At 39.2% G+C, this 27,628-nt stretch overlaps 1 protein-coding gene across 4 annotated transcripts in view; it reads left to right on the top strand.

Annotated features, from left to right (window-relative positions):
• Positions 1–27,628, top strand: part of LOC146368107 (nuclear receptor coactivator 2-like) — a 54,655-nt gene that overhangs the window by 4,027 nt on the left and 23,000 nt on the right. For 3 of the 4 annotated variants that reach the window (XM_084911697.1, XM_084911695.1, XM_084911698.1), the window contains exons 2-4: positions 9,143–9,204; positions 22,515–22,625; positions 23,221–23,393. In XM_084911697.1, coding sequence (XP_084767823.1) covers positions 22,534–22,625; positions 23,221–23,393 — 265 coding nt within the window. In that variant the 5' untranslated portion in view covers positions 9,143–9,204; positions 22,515–22,533. Of the gene's footprint in view, positions 1–9,142; positions 9,205–11,049; positions 11,319–22,514; positions 22,626–23,220; positions 23,394–27,628 lie in introns of those variants that run through there. The other variant, XM_084911696.1, reaches the window with a different exon arrangement.

The following is a 27,628-nucleotide window of genomic DNA, read 5'->3' as shown; positions in this document are numbered from 1 at the left end:
ATATGAGCGTTTAAAAAGGTCAGACGATGTATTGGCTCAAGCGCATTTTTTAAGTTATCTTGAATAAGTAAGAGACGATGCTTTAGATTGCAAAATGTTTAAGGCAGCCTATTGTGTACAATCTTTGTAATTGTTACACAGTTTCTAAATTAGTTCTTTCTTATCGTGCTAGATGTGACATACGCCAATACTTTATATCTGCGATAAGCTAATATCAGCTGATATCAGCTAGCCAATTCACTGGTTTTTATCATCTCTGTTGACACATTCAGTAGGTTATTTAACAAAGTTCTCCTTTTATTTATTTTTGTCCAACCATATTATTTTATTTGACCTTAATGTAAACAGTGAAAAGCCTTGATAAGGGTACTATATAAACCAGTGCAAAATGGAGCACATTTCAGATTGGAGAGCTCTAGTGAAAAATAGGTCTCCTTTTCCATCTACAGCATTTGGCAGTATGTAGTGATATGGCTTTGTTCTGCAACATTCAGATACAGTGCATACACGATGGGAGCAGCAGCACCCTGACAATAGACATAACACTGATTGATGCAGGTGATGTAGATTCCACACTGACAAGTATATGAAGGCCTTCCTTGGCCTGAGTGACAAGAAGTCATGTAAAAAAGGATGCTTTTGGGTCCATCCTTACTGGTTCCATATGAATTAAGAGGGTAAATAGCAGCCAGATGCTGCTTATAAAATATGCTTCATTTTAGGTGTTTAGCACAATGCTGCAATTTTCCCAGTGCTCAGAGAAACTGCAAGAAACACAAGGGCTACATCCTAGACTCTGCAGGCGTCAGTTAGCATGTTAAATCCTAAAGTACAAGGCCTGCATACAGCCCTGTGAAAACTATATTTTTCACATGAGTGTTCATTAACGTGCCTGCCTTTGGGACCATTTGGGCTTTCATGTAAGAGACTGCACTATCGATTACCCATGTGTCTTTGAGGCTAATTTCTATAAAAGTATAACCCTTCTCTGTGGTGTTTGCAGATCTCCAGATAGATAATGAAGTATGATCCCTACCTAACTTTCTGGTTGTGGCTTCCATGAACTATGACATCACCTTTACTCATTTATAGTGGCATTTGACGTGTGATCCAGCCATTTTCCAAATGAAAAGTTTCTCAACTCCAAAAAATTAAAAAAATTAAAAAATTGTTTCATCACCGATGGACTGAAAAAGCAATCATGGAGGTTTTTCAGTTTTTGGTAGACTATCTCAACTTTCTCAACTAAATTATTTCCACAATTTCCCTCAGTGCCATCTGGAAATTTCTGTGCTCCTGCACTGAAAAATCGTTTTCTATTCCTATTCTATTTTTGATGCATGGGTCAGCATGTGTCGCAGTTTGAATGAACAATGACTAATGTGTCAACCACAATAGCGGTTTAATACAGACTCAAAGTTTTTTGGTCTACCACCTGTTTATTTTAAAAGGCTAATACTTCTAAAGGCTAGAGGTGTTTAATAATTTGCCACGATTATGATTTAAAGGACTTAAAGTTTCAGATACATCAAAACATTTGAATCATATTTTTAAAATGTGATCATATTTTATCCTAATGACAGGAGCTGAGAGAACTGAGGAGAGGAGCTCTAATACAACAACAGCAACACTTACATCATTGCTCAGATACTAGCCAAGGCGAAGCACTTGTAGCTATTCTTGCAAAAAGTATACACACTTATTATAGATATACTGGAAACACTTGTTTTGTTTTTTGTTTGTTTTTTCTCGTGGTTATAGTAAAACCATGAGACCTAAGGCATGCTATGAAGCATCTGAAAGTTAAGGATAGTTGTACAAAGAAAAGCTGTTCTTGGGAGATGCAGAGCAACGGCTGAAAAATTCTTGTTATTGTTAGGGGAGCAAGTCAGATCTACATGTCTGTTGCTCATGACTCAAATATGATCTTAATTCGAAATTCAGACAAAGAATAGATTGCAGCAAAAACCACAAGTATTTTGTAATTTCTTGACATGGTGACTGCACACAACAACAGGAGGGGCTTTCATTCATATTCCCTTATTTACCGTAAGTGTACCTAAAATAAAATGCTCATGGACTGGAAAGTTTGATCAGTCATCGTCATCATAAATCACCAATGTGTTTCTTCTAAAAATTTTAAAAGACTCTACCGTACTTGGACATATGATAAGTATGATACTTGTGACTGTGGCCATGATTATGAGACAGTGTGGTCAACACCATTAAGAAGCATTAAGAATTATTTAGTTAATTACAACCAGCTCTAGAGCAGAGTGTTTGTATTGTAAATGATTACATCAAAACCTGACGTAAGCTCAGACCGCCTACAATTTAAATGAAATCTTTTTGTTTGTCATGTATCTGAATGATAGGGAGGCCAGAGCTGTCTGAAGTCTTTTAGACTCATCCAATACTATGGTTTTTTTAATTTGTGCATACTTAGATTTATACTTGCTAAAGCCTCATATTTGCTTCAGATAAATCTTGGAATCACTTCAAAAATGTAGCCCTTTCCCCTTGTTGTTGATATATCATAGTGCTATCATAGTACTCATTTTTGTACTGTAAGCTACAGTGTTAGCCAGGGCACAGTTGTGGAGGTTTACATGTATTCATGATGGTAATTTGAGGCTTTTTATGATTTTTCTGAACGGTTCTTTGTCTGTTTCAAGATTTTTTATTCAGCATACACCTTTGCTGACTTTAAAAATTAGAATTGGGTCCACAAGTTTAAATTTATTTTGGATTTTGTCTGATTTAAACATGGTCAAAAGTACACATACAGGCTCAAATATAAACATGCATACATAAAACATTTTTAATAAGTTGTGCTGAAGGTTCTCTAATGTCTTTTAAGTTGACTACAACTGCTAGTTTCTCTTTGGCAGCATAAGAAAACATTTGTTTGACACAACTCACTGGTTCAACCAATATAGAACAATGAGAAAGTCTAAGGAACTCAGTGAGGTTCTAAGAAGGAGAACTGTAGATTTATTCAAGCTGGGAAGGACTAATGGAGCACTTCTAAACAAACGCAGATTCCGGGATCATTGGTTCAAATAATTTACGTAAATGCAAGTTCTTCTGATATGCCACCACTTTGCCGATGTTGGGAAAAAGACCTAAACTGTTGACCTCAGATGAGAGGGAGGATGTTCAGAAACATTTTAGGATTCAGCAAGGCTCAAACCTGCCTGGGTAGAGAGGGTGCAGGGCAAAAAAAGAAACCACTGCTCCAAAATCAACACCTTCAACTTCAACTGCAGCTGTACATGGACAAGCCAAATGTTCTTCCAATGATACATTGCACAAAGGGGATGCAATACTGAAGAAGGAGGACTAGCTCAAATTTAATCAATTTCACCTCAAATCAGCTGCTAGATGGTGGAAACTTCAGTGTTCCAATAGGACAATGATCCCAAACACATAAGAACTGGTTTTGGAATGGATAAAGGAGGCTGATGTTGGGCTTCTGGAATGGCCTTCCCAAAGCCCTGACATTAACTCTATTGAAAATTTGTGGACTATGCTTAAAAGCCAGTACTTTAATTAACCCTTTAGATCTGTTTTTTTTTTTTTTTGCAGTGGTTTTGACAACTGATTTAAGAATAGCAAAGAGAGCAATGGGTAATGCTTACCACTTAAAATACACTTTTTTTGAGGCTCTTTCAAACTTGGGATGAATGAATAGCATCTCAGGCAAGATTTATGTTTCTATTTTTATTTTCTTAGATTCATTATTGGCTAATTTGGGAAATATGCCTAAATCCAAATGAATACTGTAATTTGAACTAATAAATGTGGAAAGATTTTTCCTTCTAAACACAGTTTTCCATCACAAGTTTACTCTTAGATTTAATTTGAAAGTGGTATTTAAAGTGGCAGAAAAATGGCTTAAAAGTCTTCAGTTTGACTTGCTTAAACCACATATGCTACAGTGAGACAATGAAAGTCAAATTTTAAAACTAGCAAGTATCAACACACCTTCTACTGGCAGATACATTTACAGTCATTTTTTTTTTTCATTTTTTTTAATAAACACTGAAGACTGTAACTGGCTATGAAAGCGCAGCATGCAGCCTCACATGATTTGAGTTTCTGGCTTTGAATTCACACTCTCTCAGCTGTTGTGTTGTCGTGGCAGAAAGTCTTAGTTTTACAGTAAACGTCTGTTGCATATAAGGGATACATATACCAGATTAAACTGCTTAAACAAAGCAATAAACCAGCATGTTGCCACTCAGCTGAGGAGCAGGCTGCAAAGCTAACTTGCCTTCCTATGTGCAAACCATATGGAAAGCTGTGCAGGGTTGAAGCAGTAGACCTGTGAGCCAAGTGTAGCAGGTTGCATAACAAGTGCTAATTTGGTTAGCTGGAGCTGATGGCGGCTGTAATTCTCCAGCACTATGACAGCAGAGCTGTGTTAGAGAGAGAGAGAGAGAGAGAGAGAGACTCCACAGGCTTCCAGCTGGATAATACAAGCTAATAGCATAACAGGCTTTTGCAGAACAAACGCAGGCCATGGCCAGAGCTAATTGTGTTGTTCATCACAGCCTTTTGGTGACAGACCATTGCTGCAAAGACGACAGTAAAGAGGTTAAGCAGCACTGTGGCCAAAATGCATATTATGGCTTGATTAAGTCCATTCTGATGCCCATTTGTTACTCCGATCCTATTCACACCATGAGACTCTGGAGATGAATCAAAGTCACGTAATGACAAGTTATTAAATTCAGGAAATAACTGAAAAATTTTAAAAGTTTATAAATATCCTTTTGTCCACATGTGATCAAAGAGAGGTCAACACAGCTGAGCTTCTTGTGTTTTGGTTTAGCATCACATCTGTGGCTGAGAGAGAATGGTTAGATTAAGAGTAAAAGCAGATGACAGGACTGCTTTTGAAAAACTTGTCATTTTTAAGAATTATTTAAGTCATTTGTGGCTTAAGGGTAATTTTTGTGCAGTCTTAAGATGAATGATTGAGCAGAATTTGTAATTAGTTGACATGCTAACCTCCCTGAATGACTGTGGGTGCTTTTGTTCATATTCACAAATTAGTCATATGTTTCACATAACATTATAAGACATGGGCGGAATCTCACAGTTTCACAAGAAATTTGATGCATAATTGTGAACATTGCAAATTGCAGATGGGCTGTTTTTGCACATCTTATATGGGATTATATATTTTGCGTTACTGGCCAGGATTATCAGCCTATGCGTCTAACTTGTGTAATGTGTTAGACGCATAGGCTGTATACTGTAAACCAGCTCTGAGCTCGGTGTAGCTGTGGATGTCTGTGTTACCATAGAGCTGCTTAGTAACAGAAATTAATCACAGTCAGGAAGTAGGCCGTCTCTCTGTGTGGCTCTCATTGACTTTCTGTAGCTCCCTCTCACTCTTCCCTCTCTCTATCTAACAGACACTCAGTGTGTGTGTGTGTGTGTGTGTGTGTGTGTGTGTGTGTGTGTGTGTGTGTGTGTGTGAATGTGTGCATGTCAGTGTGTATGTGCGTGTTTGGTTACCACAATGTCTATTATGCAAATAATTAACAGTGTAACCCTCCATTGCTAACTACAAAGTTTGGTCTTTACACAATTGCCATGACTCTGTAGGTGCAAATATGTGTTTCTTTGTTTTTGCTGAAAGCAAAGTTCAAGTCACTTTGGGGGCCCATTGTTTATTTTTTAAAACAGCCTTTAGAAATTATTTGCATGTTCTTTCCTTTGAGAAAAGGCTGTTTCCGAAAGGGAGAAAACAGTCCAACTGGTTAATCTGTATTTTACTGGTGCTTCAGTGTGCATCTTACTGTCTTGGCTTGTTCTACTTGAGGTCCTGGGTAAAATGACTGATAAAACTGTACCCTTTGCGGTACCTAAGTTTGCAGTGCACAAAGTGGGCTGGGTGACAGCCACAGGATTTTTCTGTTATCATGCATGTGCGCAGGAAGAACATTTGTGCTTGCATGTGTGCTTGTGCAATTCACAAAGGAGTTGGGTAGAGATCAGCTGTCCATCTCTCCTCCACAGACACTGACACACTCCGATGCACACACAAACTGACAAATGCACACATACGCACAGCTATCTCAGCGGTGGCAGGTGCATGTTAAAGTGCAGTGTGGTTTGAGTGTGCTGTGTCCAACTGACTGAGAATGCTGCTGCCACACGCAGACACACAACACACACACACGAAGTAACAGTGAACAAATCGGGGGGAAGAGCCAGCAGATGTTTCAGATTTGGCCACTGACCAAAAAAAATAACTTCTTCTTTTTAGTACTTTTCATTTGGTGTTCTTGATTACAGTAACTACACACACACACACACACACACACCACAAGCATGCAACACATTACCACTGTGCTAACGATCTCGATTTGGTAGGTTTGACTCTTCCATTTATTTCATCTATTTTAACTTGTTAAACTTTCAAGCTGCAACATGTTGCATTATACACATCATCTTGTTTTTAAAACTGGTTGGTCAACCCTGTCCATGCCCACAGTGAGCAATGCATGCGGATACCGAGTACTGATACCAGTTAAATGACTGGACTGTATTCTTTTACTACCGGGAAGCAATTGGGAATTGCTCTTTTATCTGCAAGGCAATGTCAGACTTGGCTTTGCTTTCCAGACTTTGTAAAACAAATTGTAACAGGCTTATTAAGTCTAGTAATAAATGACAAGACAACCAAGATGAATTCAATCTAAAATAAAAATAAAAGGTGTGTATGTTATTCGCCTAATCTTTTTTGCACTAGTTTCATTTCAGGTCAGATTTAGAATCTTCCCTGCCCACAGCTTTCATTTCATACTAGTTTCTCCTTTCGCTGCTCTCAGTCTCGTCGTGAGTGCACCTACACACAAACACAGATGCACATGCACACATGTGTTTACATGGAGCTGACAAGAGGCAGGCGAGGTGAAATAATATTAATCAAGTTGACAAAATGTGTTATGTTAATGTACGTGAAATAAATATTTCCCAATAAGTGTTAGACTGAACATTGCAAGAGGGAGAGTGCAAGAGCAAGTGAGAGAGAGCTATGTTAGCTCTCCTGCTAGCAAACCAGTGCATTGCTACTGATTCATACTTTATTAAACACACAACAACATAGGCTTGAATTGCATAGATTGGCCCAGCTGTCAGCTTTTTGAGTCAGGATCAGTCTGATATTGGATCAGTACATCCCTGTGGCCGCATCAGCCTTTATTCCTATTTTGTGACATATTCTTTTGTTTGATGCTTCACATTATGTCTCTAAGGGAAAACAAGTTTCAGCTTCCTGCATTGAACGCTGAATTTGTTTAAACATAAGTACATGAATGTTCATAGCCCCAAACCTCAGTATTAGTGAAATTGTATTTATAACTTATTTACCACTATGTCAGAAGTGGAAAAGAACAAAGTCACAGTAACAGTTCTTGTCAAGGACTTTTGGTAAAGATGTACAGAAAATTATGGAAAAATACTGAACGCTTCACTTCTACAGTCGGAGGATTTTGCAGGTCTGTTATGCTGTTGCACTGGACGTGTCGCTTCTGTGTTGAATTCTTAGGGCACGAGATGGTAAATCGTCACTCAAACCCACAATGTGGGGTTTTCCTTTAATTTGCCATCCCTTTTAACACTGAGGGGGGAAGAGGATGTGATTCAACACAGAGAGTATGTGATGCATAATAGTTCCTGAAAAAAATGAGTTTTTACTTGATTACAACAGATATATATGTGAGGGGGGGTGACTGAAATCCAGTAAACAGGTAGGCTCTTTCTGTCTTTCCACAGCAGCAGGACATGTGACCTACACTTTGGACTTTACACACATGCACATAGTTGTCTGCAACATGAAAATGAAAGGGCACGCTGTAAAATGGTTCTGAAATATCTGATCGTTAGGGAGGGATTTAAGTAGATTTCCACTACACTTCAGCTGTTCAAATAAAAGGAGACCAGTTGTTTCATAAAATAGGATGTTTCTTGAATATGAACCAAAGCCAGTGGGAACTCGATGAACCTGGAGCAGCACCATACTGTTCCAGGTCAACCCCACGGTGTGAAAAAGGCCTCCGAGCTCTCGGAATCTTCCTCCCAGGCAGGGTCATTGTCTGGGAAAAGCTGCAGGTATCCTTGTTATTGTGGGCAGGAGTGCGATTTCCAGCATAACTGGTGGGTGATGATTAAGGTTAAATTCTGCTAAATGATTTTACCCTGTAAAAGACGGCAGCATATTTAGCAAGCACACACTCTTACACATTTGATCTAGGCGTGCCCTGCATCTGTACTTGATGATGGGTTGACTCTTGTGGTAAAATGAAGTGATGTGTTTCACTTAAGTGTGTCTCATGCCTGGAAAGTGATAATTATTCATGCACTTTAGCAACTCAATATGATGTCAAAAAACGTTCATTCAGTACTTACGGGAATGTCTCATCAGTGTTTGTGTTTGTATGCCTTTATTTTTTACTATTAAAGTTACATTACTAGTTTTGGGAAGTTCTCATCCTGTGAAAATACGCTTTATGTTTCTGAGAAAATAACCTGGATGATGTCACTGGGGTTGTTATACCTCTGAGGCTGGAGACTAAACATTACTTTATAAACACTGGATTTTGAAAGACACATCTCCGTTTACATCTTCATAGTCACACAAAATACATTGACGTATGCTAATTTGCGTTATGAGAATGATCCAGTGTCTTAAGAGCTTTATCTGTATTAGGGATAAAAAGCTTCGCCAACTTGTCTAATGTAGCGTTGATTTTTGGCCATTTCCAGTTTCTTACAATTTTTCTCAGTTTGTGCCTAAGCTGTTCATTATACATGCAATAATTCATTGTCCACTTGTCTGTATTTCTACAAACAAGATGACATGCATACATTTTATGGTCCTTCAATCTGGGATCCTGTTTTCAAAGTATTACATAGTAATAGACACAGTAAACATAGTAATAAAAGGCTGAAAGAAATGTTATTAACCAAAAAACTATTTTTAAAAGACAAGCAAAGAAACAAAGATTGTACAGATTCTGGGATCAGCTGTCAGACACATTGCTATTTAAGAAATCTGTTTCGGCCCAACCTTTCAAACACAAACCTAACATTTATCTTTGTTTTTGTTTCATGTGTCTCACAGAGATAACTGAATGATGTTGCCATATCTTTATGGATGTTTACCCATGATGCTTTGCAAATCAGGTAAGCAGAATCTTTATGTTAAGATAGTGTTTTGCTGTATTACAATAGGATGCAATACAAATATAGCATATATCAGTACACATATATGTTATATTACAATACAAGTGATACAGAAAAAAAATTATTTAGGGATGCAGTGGAGTTCAACATGCAGATGCACAGATTCTATAAAACACTGAATTTTATTTGAGGTTTTTTTTGGTTTGTATGTTTGGTTTTGTGCTAAGGGAAGCAAATCTCTGTTTTAACAACACAACTGGCCTGTGTTTCACCTCTTCATCACACCATCCAACATCATTTATCCGGTGCAAAACTGGAGTGTTACATCAGATATATTGACCACTGACCAAGTTAAATTCCTACTTACTTGCCAATATACTGACATTAGCAGTGATGATATTGGCCAGTGACAATGGTAGACCATTGTACTGTAACGGCACTCTTGTTTGATTTTCTATAACCAAATATAATTAAATTGCATTTGCATGGCCAAATATTAGTGTCATGGCATCAGGAAAAGTACATTTGCAGGAGAAGTTCAAAGGTCATTCCTCAGTCAGTGTATTTGTGATGGATTTCAAGTCCTTTAAGATTCGGTTCAAGTTTATACGGTGTGCTACACATGTACCCTTAAGGGTACTTTCACAGCACTATAACAGGACTACTCATCCACGTTTGCAGCTGTGCACGTCAGAGTATAATCGCCTTCTAACACGGCAACTTGCAGAGTAGAAAATGCAAAAAAGAAAACAAAAACCCCAAAATTTTCAGTTTCACAGCACTCATCATTCTGCCACTGTGAGCTTAAACTTTAAGCTCTGAAAAAAAAAACAACCATTTGAACATTTGGTTGGGATCATTAAAACTTAAAACATGAAACTAAACCAAAAGGAGCATCACTGGATCAAAGGTAAGGAACACCGTCAGACATTATTTACAGCAGTTCATAGAAACCACAACAGCTCATAAAGCAAAACAGGGACATCCTGACATAAGAACATGGAAAGTGAAAACACAGAAGGATCGTATGTTTTAAGCGAGGGTGACAGTTAACCTAGCAATTTTTGTGTGAGTATGTGGTAGCTGTATGTGTGCGCAAAGCTCTTAGAGCTTTAGCCATTTGTAAAATTACCTCTTAGTGTGTGTTTGTCTCTTTTTTCTGTGACTCATTTCACTTGTGTGTGTGTCTGTGTTTTTGCCATCTCCCTTCATGTAGGGCTTATTATACAAGCAGGGACAATGCTTATTATGCAAGTGCTGAATGTAATAGTCTTTCTCTGTCACTCACTGGCTTCACTGTTTCTGACAGACATCTCTTTCTGCTTCAGTTTTGAAAGTTGTGCGCAAGTTTGAATAATAGAAAATGTATGTATGTATTTATTTTGTTGTTCTTCTTGTTCGCCAAAAATAGACAGAAATATTCAGGCACCCGTAAATTCTGACAGCACTCACATTTCTCATTTTGCCAAATATTGGCAGTTTTTTGAACATCTGCATGTAAGCATTGTAAGTTTGTGAAAAGTGTTGCAACTAGTGATAAAGTAACACATTTTGTACTTTGACTGTTTTGTAACAAATGTCATAGACGGTAATGATTAGTGTATTTTTTAAAATAATAAAAGCCATCCAGAATTACAGAACAATAGGCCATGTAAATCATCCAGTGCCTAGAACGATTGTGAGCGAGAGGAGGGAGGAGTGTGTTCCTGCGTTGTGGGAGGAGACAGGGAGGAGTGTTTGTATGTGTGTGGTTCTACGTGATGGGGGGAGGGGAAAACAAGCGAGAGAGGGGGAGAGAGAGAGAAAGAGAGAGCAAGGGGGAGGGAGGGAGTGACAGAGAGAGAGGATTTGCGGCATGTAGTTTGTCAGCTGTCATTAGAGGCAGATGACACACACATACACACACACACACACACACACACACACACACACACACACACACACACACACACAGGAATAATCTCACAGAGAAGCGAGGGGAAATACAAAACGAGTGTATGGTTGTGCGTGTGTGTGTGTGTGTGTATGCTGTGAAAACCAGTGTGTTTGCCCGGCCGGCATGGGATGTTTAGCCGGCTCTGGACCTGTTACGGACTGTTTTAACCAAAGCAAAGGTAAGCAACGCTCAGACTCTGATCTGCTTCGTTCTGTTTCATGCTGACAGCAGATTAAAAGGCAAAGTCTATAAGGTTGGTTGACACACTATATTTAAGAAGAACACACTCTTTTTTTCCATATGTCTCAGCTGATGACATAGTTAAACAGAAGCAATGTTTATCAGTGTCGTCAGCTACTTCTTGTTAACTTGAATCAATCAGAAGTTATGTCCCGCTTTAAAGCACCTGTCAGTCACTCGTGCTTTGATTGGACATATCTGAGCTAATGTTTATTTAATGTGAATGACAGAAATTAACTTTATATTATATTATCCCTGTTTCTTTATTAGCCCACAATGATGAGTTCTGATGCTCACAGTAGGTGTGACTATCCCAGTCATACTTGGACTTTGAGCTGTCATGTATTGTTGTTGTGGTTTTGTGTGTGCGAGCGTGTGTGTTTGCGTGTGTGTGCATGTTGCAATGGGAGTGGTTATGAATGACTGGCCACACACGCAGAGTGCACAGTCAGCAGGCCCGAAGCTGCTCTGTCACCTGAGGTCTAACCAGCCAACTGTTTACTCAGTTTTCTGCGCTTCAATAACAACTGTTGGTAAAACTCACCCAGAAAGCAGAAGGTTGGCCGGGTGTAAAATTCACAGGTTCGTGAAGTCGCTTTGCAAATGCTCAGTTTCGTAATGACGAGCTCGCAGTTAAAGGGAAAAAAAGGGGTGGACTTGTTAATATTCTTAGCTAGTGAGGTGTCAGTTCAGTTTTCATCATTTTAACTAATTCCCAACGGCAGTTTTTACACAGGATATTAAATTTCAGTAGAGGAACACTGAAATAAATCTTTAGTGTACCAGAATGTTTCGTTTCCAAGTGAGCACAGCGATCCACGTTTGAAAAATCCATGACTGCTTTTCTCACAAAGGCACACATACCAGCGCCAAACTTGAGCAATCTTAGAGGTTAAACTTTGAAAGACAACTTTCTGAAGCACAATGCAAACAGCTGGCGTTTCATGGGGTCACTGGGCTGTGACTGCATGTTAATTTTCACACAGACACTAGCTGCTTCTGCTGATAAGTCACTCAGGGAGCTGAAGGTGGAGTTTGACCTCTGGGCCAGTAGAACAACGTGAAACTCCTCTGCTATCTCTATCTAGGTGTTTTTGCTTTCACTTTGTGTGGCTTTTTTTATTTAAAGTTGCCTACCTCACCGGTGAATTCGTCTAATCATGTCTGATATGAGCTGTGGTGTCTTCCCATGTCATAAAAAGTGATTTACTGCTAACTGCAAAGAAAGCAGCATTTGATTCCATCACACAGTGTTTAGTGATGACTTTGCTTCTGCCACGATTATCTGCTGTTTAAATTGGATAAAAGTGGTAAGGTTTGTCTTGAATTCTGCATATGTTATACAATGAAGAGGGACCACATCACTCCAGACCTGGGAACACTGTACTGGCTCCCTGTATCTCTCAGAATTGATTTTTTTAAAAGTCACCTTGCTCAAAGGCTTAGGACCAGCCACTGCCTTGTGTCCTTTCTACTGCTGGGTACCCAAAATCACACCAAAAATGAGAACTGGAGATGCTCCCTCGTTTTCAGCTAATATCCTACTTGATGATATTAGTGATTTAAACATTTAAACACCCCTTAAAAGCAGGGCTTCTCCTGTCACAAACTGTTATGACAAAATGCCTTTGTGTGTTGTGTAATCGTTATCGTTACTTGTTTGCTCTTTCATCAAACCTGCATCCTCATTTTTTTAGTGCCGCACATGTTGCATGAAAGGTGCTGTACAACCAAAGCAGTATTACACTACAGTATACTGTCAGATCAAAAGAGCTTTGAATGGCTTTTCAGAAGAGTTTCAAACCACCGGCCCTGTACTGTGAACGTGAAACTTGAGCTGAGAGGAGGCAGAAATCATATTTAGGAGTCCAGATTTCTCCACCGCATGATGACATAAAACAATCACTTTATTTCCGTCTGTGTCTCGACAAGCACCACTTTTATATTTTGTGTTTGTTTTTAATGCATGTAGGATGATTCTGCACATTAAAGGAACATAAGTTCTCCTTTGGTGTCTTTCCTAAACTGCAGTGCCGAGGCGGCCCCGATGTTTTTGTTCTGTGCTGTTAAGCAGCCGCTCAGTTTCAGTGTTTACAGCAGAAACTCTTTTGTGTGTGTGTGTGATTATCATCATGTTTGTCCATGTAGAAGCATGGCGTTTTTGTTTGTGTTTTTGTGAGTGTGCATTAGTGTGTGTGTGTGCGTATGCGTGTGTATGCACTCACAATTGAGTTAGCATCCGGGCAGGCATGTTCAATGTTATTGATTCCTGTCTATAATCGATCACGCTCTCACATTACATGAAGCTGCACATGCCGAGTAATGAGCAGCTGCTGGCTATCTAGCCAGCTAACAAGCCATCTGTGAACAGTTTATTTAGAGTTATTATTTTTAATGTCCCTCCATTTTGATGCTATGATAATTACTCTGGCGTTTCTGCACTGCACTTGTATCAGATCATCTTTCACTCAGCTGATTTTCTTGGATTTCTGTCAATACAGTTGAGTTTCTGCTTGTTTTGCCTCTTGTTCCCTTTTCTAACTTTGGGAGAATTATAGAGAATTTACTATTAAACTCTAGTTCAAATTTGATCTGATCATTCTAATTGTAATCTATTAGTAACAACAAGATTTTTCTCAAGTTGATGTGATGACGTTGAAGATGGCAAAAAAAAAAAAGGGAACAGAAAGAAGACTGAGCTGAGGTGGCTGAGCTATGGTGGTGGGGGTGATTATTTAGACAAAAAAAAGGAGTGCTGGTTGAAGTGAGCCAGTTTGTACAGCTTGGTTTTTACGGGGACTCACTTCTCAGCACACAGAAAGGCATTTGCTTTTCATTCCAACACAACAGCGTCAAAAAGTCTTTGGAAACTTTGACACTTCAATAAAAGAAGGTCTGGGCAACCAGGTGGCAAGAGAGGTAACTGTGACCAAATGTTTGACGGGCTTGATTGGCTGAGAAACTCCTGTGTGTTCAGGTGGAAAACTGGCTGTAGGGATAGATGTATACTCGTGTCAAATTTGCATCCACTACATGGGCGTAATGGATACACTGGAAAGAAACAACACTGTGAAAGCTGAAGTGGAAGTCAGACTGTGCAACCCTCTCAAAGCCTTTCATAGTGTTTTTTCCTCTTGTTCTTGAGGTGCAGCGTCTGTTCTGGGATTTCAAATCTTTTTGATGTTAAAAGAAGAAAAAGAAGAATTACAAAAAGAAAACAAAAGCGAAAATTTCATAATGTTTCAATTTCTTGTTCCCTTTCATGAGGAAATATTTTGCAAGAGGTCAATTAGCTTCCTAAAGCTATACCAACAAACGATCATATTTATTGAATTAAACTAAAGATTTACTGACGTGTTGGAGCTGTGAAGACGATGCTGTTGGAATATTTAGTTTGGTCTTCCAACAGGATGTTGATTGAGGTGTAGGATAGTATTATGACCTAAATTGTTTGAACAGCTCTTTAGCTATATCCATGTGTGTCGTAATGTTAGCTATGCTATGGACTATCCAATTAAGCTGAAAGGCTTGATATAAGCAGGAAATAAAAAAGCTCTTCTTAAATAAGGCTTAGTGTGACATATGTATCAAATATACATATGTCACATATGATTTATGTTGAGGAAACAAACAAAACAGAGTTTGTTTAATCATTAATCATTACTGGACTGAAATTTAACATCAATCTAATTAGGTTTGTTTTCTTTTTATTTGTTGACACACATTAGGGTTTTTTTTTTCATATGGTCTTATGCTCTCAAATGCTTCTTTTCTGAGAGGTTAGAGGAGCAAGAAAAGGAACGACAACAGAGTTTAACACACAAAGGTGCAACAAGCAAGAAAGATGGACAGTTTATATAGTTTTTGACATTTAGTTTCATTACACTACAGAGACATTTTTGTATATTATGACTTCAGTCTACAATGCAGCAAAGCTAATGACCAACAAAAGAACAAACATGAACAAGAATAGCCCACATAACCGGTTATTCCATGTATCATGGCCATTTCCCTAAGTGGCAGCAGGATGTGTGCATCTGCAAAGCTCAGCAGACCACCTGTGTGTTATCATCCTTAAGCCGTGTTGTAGAATCTATCCTTTTTGGCACATATGTGTAGTCTAACTGGTAACTGGTGTTAGTGCTGATTTGTGTTAGCTCAGTTAAACAGCCTACTGGAAAGTCTAATATTGTTTGAATATTTGCTGACTCGGCTCCAACGAGCCTCAGGCGTCAAAAAAGAAAGCAGCTGTACCAGTTCATCCACTGCTGTCTTTCTCTTTGTGGCGACTCTTTCTAGTAAATCAAAAGCTATTTGGTAATTTAAGGTAGTGGTTACTTGAAATGACTAAATAGTTATTGAAAGCAAATATTGTAGCTACTCAGAGAAATAAAGCTAGATATGCACAATACAAATTGTCATCAGTAACCGGCGAAGAGCCAACCATAGAGCCACCTGCTCAGCATCACCGTGGCACCAAACAGCCGAGATGTACATAAAGAGATTGGACTTGTTGACGTGGACACGCCAACACGTAGAAAGCCACATACACAAACACGCTCACTGTGCATATGTTGCAGGCCTTTCAGTGTGGGAGAAGCCAGTGTTCTTAATCCAGCTACAGCAGGGTATTAAATCTACTTTATGTTTGTGGGTTTTCTGGCTTTTAGACAGCAGCCTTAACAGCTTACAGACACCAAAGGGAGGAGGGTCCTTACTACCAAATACCTCTGTCAAGCCCACTGGTGTCTGATTGCTAAATTGATCCTGATTTTTATCATTTAGTTCTTTGTTTTTGCACTAGCAGTAGTAAGGAAACAAGGCACTGAAGTACTAGTCTTCTATTATAGTGGACTATACTGCATTTGTAGCTGTGACTCCTCTTCACAGGTTGCATTCATAAAAATAATTATTCGGTTTTATTTTTTTCATTTCTAGAGGTTTGAAAATAAAATTTAATATTGACCTGCAAGGAATAAAAAGTAAATTAGATTCAGTTTTATGTAACAGCAAATCAGAACGACATTGGCTCAAGGTATTTTTATATTGTGAGGTAAAGACCCTACAATAATACAGAGAAAACAGAGAAAACCCCAACAATCATTTGACTCCTTTAAGCAAGCACTTTGGTGACAGTAGGAAGGAAAAACACCCTTTTAACAGGAAGAAACCTCCGGCAGAACCAGGCTCAGGGAGGGGCAGCCATGTGCTGCAACCAGTTGGGGTGAGGGGAGGAAGTTAGGATGAAGACACGCTGTGGAAGAGAGCCAGAGATGAATAATAACTAATGATTAAATGCAGAGTGGTGAATAAACATATAGTGAGTAAAAAAGAAACACTCGGTGCATCATGGGAAGCCCCCAGCACCCTAGACCTACTGCAGCGTAACTAAGGGAGGATTCAGGGTCAAAAGTTTGTGTAAAGTCTTAAATATCATCCTTTGTCACCAACCCTTTTGAAGGTGTACTATAAGAGAGAGTATAATAACTACTAATAGTACTACCTACCATGCTTATATGCTTCGCAAATGTATGAAATTACACACATATATGTTAATTATTCATCCTTGAGGTGACTCTTGTTGTGTTTTGGCGCTTTATACATGAAATGAATTGAATCCGGATGGATTAATGTGTCTGGGAGGAGTCATGCATGCATACTTTATGATCATTATAGTGAGATGTAAAACCTTTTCACAAAATGCAAAGATCTCCAGGAGGAGCTTCAATAGAGCAGCCACCCACGGCGAGCTAAATTGTGCGTAACATTAACTGATGGACTCAATTAATTTCTGGGGATAGAAACTCTGACATTTGCACAGTAAATGTATTAGGACATTAAGAATAAACATGCAGGTTTTCCACTATTCCTGAAAAAAAACAAACAAAAAAACACATTAGCTTTAATTTTGTGCTGTCAGTCATTGCATAAGGCTGCGTGGTCGTTGTTATTTTTTCTTTTTTTTTGTTACACGCTGAAAACCTCAATTAGTCTGCACACTAAAGCCTGGGGATGACTCATTACCTTAATAACAATCCATAGTGCGTTTTACTTCCATGACAACTATCATTTGGTCAGAGTAGGTCTGTCATGCATATGGTGATTGTGGCATCCTCCTGACTTCCCAGCCATTCCCTGCTGAACAACAGCTCTTGTAATTATCTCTAATTTACAGTAGTAACTGATTTTCCAGAGGTTTTTACTCAGTGTGCTATTTTTGTTTACTTCTAAATGGAAGTCGGGTGTGCTATCTCTCATCTTTTTTTCTTCCCACCTGATTTCCATGTGGTTGCAATCCAACACCTACATGCGCTATACCTCTGTTGCACAGTGGGAATTATGGGGAAATTCCTGGAAAGCTGAAGGCCGTAAAGGTAGTTTGTATTAACTAAATGATAATGCCCCTGATCCACTCATCTGATTGCAGACATAGAGATTTAAACCCAGTGTTTTGTTCAAACTAAAGAGAGACTACAGATGTGTCCGTTTCCTCTTCTTTAAAAATAAGTAAGGGAAGTAAACAACAAAAACACATAAGTGAAAGCCTCACCCTGCACTCACCTCTGTAACCCCCATCCCCACAAACTGAAAACAAAGAAACTGAGGAGCCGTGGTTTCTACTGGAGACAGGGTCCAGTTAAGCAGGCAGTGATCAATCCTCAGCTTTAATTTCTTAATGGCTGGTTTGACCCTCTGGCCCTGGCTCTTCTCTGCTTCTCAAATTGTTTTTAAATGGCTTCACTTTGCGAAGCTCTTGGCTCCTCTGATTGCATTAGTATCGGGCTGAGCGGGGTAAAGGCTTTTGTCGCAGGCTACATTAGTGTTAATTCATTGTGTGCACGTGTGTGTTTGTGTGTGTGTGTCTTTCTGTGTTTCTATGCCACATGTCTCATGGATGTTCTTGTGGATTTGGACATGTGTATGTACTTCAGACATTGATTGAAGTATTTTAGTGAAACTGATTGTGAGGAGTAAAGTGACTTTGTGTGTGTGTGTGTGTGTACCTTTCTCTGATTGACTGAATCTTTAAGCGAGGCTTTCATCAACTTTTGAGGTTAGCGTGCTGGACTCTCGTGATGACGACGTTAATTTCACCATCCGCTGAACATAGTAAGACTCTTTGTTTTGAAACTAACATCACACTTGACGTCGCTAACCTTTGTTTAATTAACTTTTAGAGAGGTGTTTCCTTTTTTTCCTACTTAATCCAAGTAAATGGATGTCTCGCACAACTCGAGGGTGGAAGGTTAGTTTTGGTACTTGATGTTCAAGTTTAAATATCTCCAGCAATGATTGACAATCAAGTAATTAACTCACACGTTGTAATTTCCTTGTTTATTAGGATGCTGATTACACTATTAGGAAAGAAGTGGCTATTGTCAAATGACTTTCTGTTCATTTGCATATGCCACGTGAGAGTTGATCAACTTGGCATCAATTTGTGTTAGCAAAATATGTTTGCAAAGCTAACTTTAAATCAGCTGCTGAGTACTGACAGGAACTAGAAAGTATAAACGTTTTCCCATATGAGCTCCTCTACACTGGCTCCCTGTTAAATCTAGAGTCAAATTTAGAACTTAAAATCCTTCTCCTCACATACAAGGTCTTGAATTTTTAGGCCCCATCTTATCCTAAAGACCTCATGTTACCGCACCTTCCCAGTAGAGCACTTTGTTCTACGACTGTTGGCTTACTTGTGGGATATTTAAAAGTAAAGTGGGAGGCAGTACCTTCAGCTTTTGGGCCACTCTTCTGTGGAACCAGCCTCACCCTGACTTTTTTTAAGATTAGACTTAAAACTATCCTTTTTTGTAGTTAGGGCTGGATCACGTCACCTGGAATCTTCCCTTAGGTTTTCTGCAATAGGCCTGGGCTCCTGGGGGCTTCCCATGATGCACTGTGTGTTTCTGCTTCACTCACCTTTTTTCACTCTGAGTTTATAAACCACAGAGTATTTATTCATCAGGTATTATTAATCTCTGGTTCCATCTGGTCATGGCAGATGTCTGCCACTCCCAGAGCCTGGTTCTGCTGCAGGTTCTTCTTGTTAAAAGGGAGTTCTTCCTTCCCCCTCCCACTGTCGCCAAGTGCTGGCTAATAGGGGGTGATCTGATTGTTGGGTTTTTTGAGGTCACTATTGTGATTTGGCTTTATATAAATGAAAGTGAGTTGAAAATGAAGACCTATAACACTGAAAAGGGAGCAAAGATGCCATTGATACTATAGAGAGCTAATAAACTATCTTCCATCAAACAACAGATGCAACAAAAGCAAAAAAAAAAAAGTTGTTGACCCCCAATTCACTAATTTAATGATGTAAGTTAGCAGGAGCCAAAATGGGTAATAGGTTTTCTTTGAACTGCTTCATGTTCAGAAAAGATATCAAAAAGCTGCTTTGACTCAGAAGGCAGCACAAAATTTCAAATTCCTATTTTGTTTATTAGACTCTTTGCTTTCTCATGGTTGGCCTGACAAAAAAAAGTAGTCTAAGTTATATTTTTAACTTACTGGCTACCAGACATGACGCGTGTTCTCAGTCTAATGCCTGTGTATGGGAAGGCATTAGAAAGAGTAATTACGGTGGCCAAGTGGACAGAGATGTTTGTCTCTCACCATGACCCTCATCACTGCTGAAATCTTCTGTATTTCACGTAGACTTGCTCTTTTATGAATGATTATATTCTAGTCATCAATCAGCAACCATCACCCACCATTAAGTGTCATCATGTAACCTACAGTAGGGACGCTAATGTCGTTCTATTTTTAATAACTTTGCAGTGTATATGTGTGTTTCTTCCTCCACATTTATACAAATCATAGGACGGCTAGGGATCCACAGCTCTGGTGGTGCTTGTAGCCTAATAACAGGACAGTCGAATGGTCACAGTGCTAGCACACTGATATTTAGCAGGTACAATGCTATATGTAGTCTAGCATGTTGGTAGTAGTAGATGGAAGAGTAATTACAAAGTAATTACAAAACAGAAGTTGAACGGTCCAAAGGAACTGCTGGTGTAGCTGGAGGGAAAGTCTGGCCATAAACAAAGTCATTATAATCAATCCTTTTGAGACAAATTCATTCAGTGGTTGTCAAGATGGCAGTGCCACTGTCAGACAGGCATTTTATTCCTAAAGCCTGCTAGCTTTTCTAAAAATTGGCTGATGGCACGAAAAGTTGATAGCTAGCTGAATCACAATGATAACAGCTCATTAACAAGGGCTCTCTTTGCATTGTGGGAACTATCACCACATCCACAGCCAAAGACACCACTTGGCAAAAACTGACTGTCTGATTTTTTTTTTTTTTAATTACTTTTTTTTTAATCACATTATTGATAATTTTCTGCTCTCTTGGTGTAATAGGGATATATTTTCCTCCTTCCTCAAGCCTGCTAATTCAGAACAGCAGATGCTCCTCCTCCTATTTTCTTCCTCCTGTTACCCCATACATTTCCACTTGTGTTATTTTGCAACACTTGCCAGCTTGAAGGCTGTGTGAGAAAATGTTTCTGCAGGCCCTTATTTATTTCTTCCCATATCGGTTTCTTTCTTTTTGTCTCTCTTTACTCTCCATCTCCCTCCCTGTTGTTTTTCTTTCCTTTATCCCTCTACCCTGCCTTTATCTGCACAGTATCAGCCCCACTGACGGCCTGTTATGTAATAGTCAGGTGATGGGCTGGCCCGTTGAAAGGCCTTAAAGCCCGACTGTCCTAACAGACACTGCCTCTGCTCCTGCTTGTAACTGTTGGAGTCTGTCTCATCTGCAAATGATTGTTAAAGATAACAGATGTTTGTCACATCTATTCTGTCAATTTGTAATCAGTATGTCCTTTTTATTACCTCACCTCCAAACCTGTGTTATATTAACAAAAAAGGACACGCCAGTCCTTTGAAAGGCCTGAACATGAAGCAATTTTTAACCGTTTCTTGGAAAAACAGAACTAAGCGCCAAACAGCTACCATAACACACATCTGCAATTTGAGTAATTTAAAGTAAAACTGAGGGAGAAATCAGAGAGTTGACCATGTTAGACCAACAAGGGTTTTGTAAGCAGTGTTTTGTAGGTCTAGCCACATGAGGTGACCATATGGTGTAACTTTCCCTGCCAAGAAGTGTTTAATTTAAATGCCTTTCCACCTGTCTATACTTTGCTTCTTTTCAGTCTTACCCAATTCTTTCAAGATGGCAAAAATATTCTTTAAACAACTTGGCTGTCGTCATTATGACTGCTACTGAATGCCTTTGACTCAAACACCATAAATGTTCATGTAAGAACAGTGAATGCCTACATGAATTAGCTGTTTCTAACTGAAGTAATTATTGACACCTACTGTATTCCCACTGGGCCTCCCACATTGCCTGCGGGCACTTTACAATAGCACATTGTGTTCGGGAGTCACGAGCGCACTCCCTCATTATACAAAATGCAGTGTGTGTACATCTTCAGCGCATTAACTTTTGCCTATAAATAATGAAGTGAAGTTCATCAAGGAGTGAGACGAGCACTCTTCACCGTCAGTTTTTAAGGATTTAGTGTCCACGGTGCTCAGCTGCACTTGTGCTGCTTCAATCTGGCGCATCGAGGTTATGCCTTTGTTTATTAAGATTTACTGTAAACACTTTGGATACGTTTGAAATCATGAACACATAAATGTCCAAAGGACTCTATAGTTTTTCAGGCTTGTACTCTTGCTGTGAGAATGTAAATATTATGACAGGCAGCTCCAGTAACTGATCTACATTTGTATTGCTTAAACAAGTCCGTGGTTATTATACTGTTGTACCTTTATATTTGATAGTTGCTGTTTATGCCAAAACATGTAACTTATGTTTTATTTTATGGTGATTTTAAATGAAGTGAAGCCTTCAAGCCACAGTTCTCCAGGCAGGCAGCTCCATCTGCACCGCTACATGCACTCATAACGTGTCTCACATTCCTCGTGTCATATGGAGAGCATACTCGGTCTAAATTCTCATCCCAGCCTTCTTCAATTCCTCAATAACCCCAGCATCCACCTGTACACTCCAGAGGGCTATGTGTACGCATTATTTACCAATTTTATATGTAACAATAAGCACGCTAAACACCAAACTCTAACTACAATCTGCACGGGTTTGCTTTTCTGCCTCCAGGTGCTGATATCTGCTGAAGATGAGTAGTGGGAGGGGGGACACCCCAGAGCCCCCCAGAGGGGGAGACTCTCTGAAGAGGAAGGACTGTCAGTCAGACCTCCTGGGGCCCAGGTAAAACCCACCACACACAGCCTCATGATACACTGTAATACATAAATGACAATAACAATTAATCAGAACTAAAGCCTTATTACTTCCTTATAGAACACTTGATTATTAATTATATTGCTCCTCATTTTGGTTGGTTAGATTTTTGACACATTATTAAATAAATAAGTAAGTAGTTATAAATGGCATGATAGTTTATGGCTCATTAAGAAGAAAAGGGAGTGATTAATGTGGGTCACTATAGAAAAATGCTGCTGCAGCATCTTTGTATACCACAAGTTGACTGTTGTTTGATGGTACACTGCAGACTATAATGAGGACACATTGATGTTGCGTCGGAGGTTAAGAACTTAATTTTACTAAGTGTCTCTTTGTCTCCGAAAAGAGAAGTAGTCAGTATGGAGAGCACGCGAGTAACTCTCGGATATGTAGAAACATTTTTGGCAACTCAGTGTAAGATTACTGCACGGTGCAGCAAAGTCCTCGGCTGTTATATCACAGCTATATTATCATACAGCGCAGCACCGTTGCAGTTATCGTGGTTTTGACTTCATTAATTTCTTTCAATGATGTTGTCATTGCCCTCCTTATCTTCCAGCCCTAAGAGGAGCACTGAGAGGAGAAACCGGGAGCAGGAGAACAAGTACATCGAGGAACTGGCAGAGCTGATCTTTGCCAACATCAACGACATGGACGACCTTAACGTCAAGCCGGACAAATGTGCCATCCTCAAGGAGACGGTGAAGCAGATCAGGCAGATCAAGGAGCAGGGTGAGGATATGCTCTTGTGTAATAATAATAACTAAATTTTAATAAATGTGCTTTGGCGCTTGTGCTTGGAAAACCGAAGACACCCAGTTGTTTTTGATTTGCCAGCGTTCAGGGTGTTTGTCCGTAAAACTTCTCAAATGTACATTTACAAATAAGAGGAAAAGGCAGGGGATCCCCCAACGTAATTACAAACAACAGTCAAACAGTCAAAACTAACTGCTGGTGGAGCTGGAGGGAAAGTCTGGCCATTACCAAAGCCATTAGAATCTATCCTCTTGTGACAGTTCCATTCAGTGGTTGTCAAGATGGCAGTGCCACTGTCAGATAGACAGTTTATCCCTAAAGCCAGCCTGCTAGCATTTATAATTAACGACTGAAGGCAAGAAAAGCCGATAACTAGCTGAGTCATGATGAACAGCTCATTAACAAGGGCAAGCAAAGCCACACACTTGTTTTTTGACTTGTCAGCATTTCCGTTTTTATCTTTTTGGTCGTTAACCAGTTTTACAATTACAGAAATTTACAAAAAGTCACGATATCTCCAAAGTAAGTACAACACTACAATCGATGGAGAATTTCTAGCAAAAGATGTTCCTGTTGTGAAGAAAAGTACCAAATCACAGTTAACCTCAAAGTTAACTCGCACACGTGCTGAATAGTTTCATCTGCCTTAATTACGACTCCAGTTTATACACGTTAAAAAAAAAACGAACTACTAACGTCCCAAAAAAACTCCCTGACTTGGTAGGAGTTACTTTAGAGACTACTGATAGAAGCCCTGAAGAAGAATATGATGAAGACAGTTATGAAAAAGACCATGTTAGCAGAAATTGTATTATACAAGTGTAATAATAAATGTTTTAAGAATAACAACTACTCCTTTTGGTGAAAACCAGTGCCTGGAAGTGCCTAAGAGAGAATCTGTTCAGCAATCTATTTTAATGAGTCCAGATGAGTTGAGAAAATTTCACCTTCTAAGGAAAGCAGGAAGTTCAAGGAAGATCAAACTCTCAGATGACAGTTTCATAATCAAAGAGAGTCTATTCATGTTTTCACAGTCACAAACACAAACAATTGCCTGAGGAAAGCGTTGCCATTGGAAGTGATGAAGCATAAATAATTTTAAGTCTGTAACAACTTAAGTGCTGCAAGCACATAAACTGAACATGTAATTATTGAAATGGCTTTCTGCTCTTCTTATGTGTTTAACTTGTACAAAAGGAAACCACACTAATGACAACTATCAGCACAAAACTGTCTTTTAGCATAACTTTAACACCTAAGTCTTGAAAAACAAAAACTCTGGCTCCGTCCTGCGTGTAAGTCCCCATCTTCTAGGACCTGCAGTAGACTCGACAGACCGATGCGGAGAGAGGAAATGTGAGTGTAAACACAGACTCAATAATGACTGTGTGTGTGTGATGATGGTGAGACAGACAGACAGAGGCAGGGCTGTTATGTAACACTGACCAACATGATGTGAGTCTTCAGAGGAAAGCGGGCAGACCTGCCATCATCACAGTCTCACGATTTCCTCAGCTCCTGCACGTCTTCCCTTTAGCCCGCTTCCTTTATCTCCCAACCTTTCTCACCACATCTCAGTCTTTACCCGTTGCTTTTTTTAAAACACAAGTCCCCCTTTTTACAGTGTCATTTCATTTTAACGCCACATTTTTCATCATCACTTCTTCCCTCATTTCTTCATCCTACCAGGTTCTTTCCTTTCCTTTCCTTTCCTTTCCTTTCCTTTCCTTTCCTTTCCTTTCCTTTCCTTTCCTTTCCTTTTTAATTCTTTTATGTCCTTATCTCCTTTTTTACCCTTCCTCGGTCTACTTTAATTCCTTTCAGTCATTTTCCTCATGTTTTTCTTCTCTTCTTTTCTCCCTTTTGTTTATTCACTCTTTCAACCTTGATGTAATTTTATCCTTCCTTATCCTCGTCTTTCTCCTCTTTTCTTTCCCTCCCGAGCTTGCTTTACCCACTCTTTTTCCTCATTCTTTTATCTTCTTTTTCATGTCTTTGTCCTTTCATTTCTGTTCTTTTTTATCCTTTTTTCTTCCTTGTATTTTCTTCTTTCTTCTTTGTTTGTCTTGTTTTATACACTCTTTTATTCTTCTGTTATTTTCTGTATTTTCCTTTCCTCTTTCTGTTAACCTGTTGTATCTTTCATGTCTCCTACACAGCCTCTGTCTTATCTCTGTACTTCCATTTTTCTCTCTTGCCCATATCTTTATCTGTTATCTTTGCTGGCTTCATCACTCATTTTCTCATGGCCCCTCTCCTCTTTTAGTTCCTGTGGTCAGCCACTTGGTGTCCATGTGTCATGGCGCAGTTTGCATTTGAAAACAACAGCTGAATAAGCACACACACGCACACACACATACAAACAGATAATACACACAGCTGCCTGGTCAACTTCAGAGAGCCACTATTGTCTGCATCTTTTTGACCTGCTGAGGTCGATTTCACACAAAAGTTATGAATTCAGACAAAAAAACATGCCACATGTCACCTGATGGAAAGCTCACAGAAACAAACAGGTGAGAAAATAGCATTGTACGTACTCATTCATGATAGTCAGGCGACAAGGTGTGTGTTTATGTTCTTTGGCTCACAGCTCATATTTACACTTACTGCAGGGTAAAATTCTAGATGATGAGTATTTGTGTAGTGAGCGTGCACTACCATATGAGTGTGCCGTGTCCTTGGTTTCTCACTCAGATGCAAAAACACCAGTGATAAAAAAAAAACAACACTCTGCTTAAGGCTCCACAAAGGGGATTTCACTAACCAGCGGGTGACATCCATCTCTATGTTTAGTAATGACTTACTGTAAGCAATCAGTTGTGTTGGCACTTAATTTCCTGTCTGTTACTCAATTAACCAGTTAATTATTTCAAATCTCAGCTTCCTAAGCTAAATAAGCCAGTGCAGAGGATGGGTTTGTTTTAAAGAGTGTTAACTAGCAATGAAAAGGGTGTAATCATCATCCGTTGTCCACCAAGATATTTGGAAATTCTGCATTTTATACATGGCTCTCCATAAAGAAAACTGTTCTTTTCTATTCTGACACATTTTTGCAGCCTGCTTTGTTTAATGTAAAACGTATATAACCATATATTAGACATTTTATATTCATTTAGAAAAATGGAATCTCACCCACTTGATGGGAGATGGATTTTTTTCCCACCCTGCTTTGTTTAGCTGAAGTTGTCTCATTATTCAAACTGCTGCTTAAGGTGTTGGCTTGAATAAAGCTGTTTAGATCTAATGAGCTGTGCGTTCATCAATACTGCAAACTGCATTATGTATAGTACACAGCTGTTAATATGCAAGTTTGACTGCTAGTATTGAGTGTTTTTGCTGTGATGTTTAGCTTGAAAGTTATTTTGATTATGTAAGCTTAATTTATAGGCAGTGGTATGCAGAATAACTCTTTTGCTTCTTCGTGCAAATTGGGGCTTTGGGGTCCAAACCTGAGTGCATAAATTGATCGTGTCAACTGGAGTGTAACATATTTATTGATTTAAAAAAAAAAAATGCTGAGTATTATTGTAATACCCTCCAACGTGCACTGCAGAGCCACCCCAGGCTCTCTGTGACAGGGTTTAAGGCTGATGACTCTGTACAGCTCCGGTCCCACAACAGGAATGTCAGCTATGTGGTCTAATGGGGCCATGGGAGGCTTAACAGTCCAGTGGTACAACCAGGGAGGAGAGTGGAGACTGGCCTCTAGTATGGCTACGAAAGTGTAAAATGTAGAAGGCATTAGAGTAGTGATACCTGCTGCCCGCTACATCCCCACCACTGAAACCTACACAGGATCGTGCTGCTGGAAGATTGGTTTAGAGATTATATAAGCACAAGGTTAGAGTAAGGACTAGCCAAAGAATGTAATGTGTGAAAGGTCTTGGTGTACATAAAAAGACAGTCTCTGAGTGGGTGTGTGTTTGCCTGAAGGCTTCATCATCACAAAAACAATACTGTCAGTGTTTTCTGTGAAAATAAAATACCCACTAAGAGGGAGAGCTACAGTGAAAGCTTCGGTCTGACAAGATGGTTTTCCAAGAAAATGAGCATATTTCTCTGATACACATACAGTGAGCTGGTTCATTGGAAACAAGCTTTCCTTTTGATGCTGCTGACATGCTCCATCATCAATCAGTCATGCCTTCATTAAATAACTTAAAGTGTGTCGTGTAGTTTTTTTCTTGATCTGTTCCCTGTTGGATGGT

Source organism: Perissodus microlepis, chromosome 18, assembly GCF_051167445.1.
Source record: "Perissodus microlepis isolate ML-2025 ecotype Zambia chromosome 18, ASM5116744v1, whole genome shotgun sequence".
Taxonomy (NCBI): domain Eukaryota; kingdom Metazoa; phylum Chordata; class Actinopteri; order Cichliformes; family Cichlidae; genus Perissodus; species Perissodus microlepis.
This window is presented reverse-complemented; position numbering and strand designations above follow the sequence as displayed.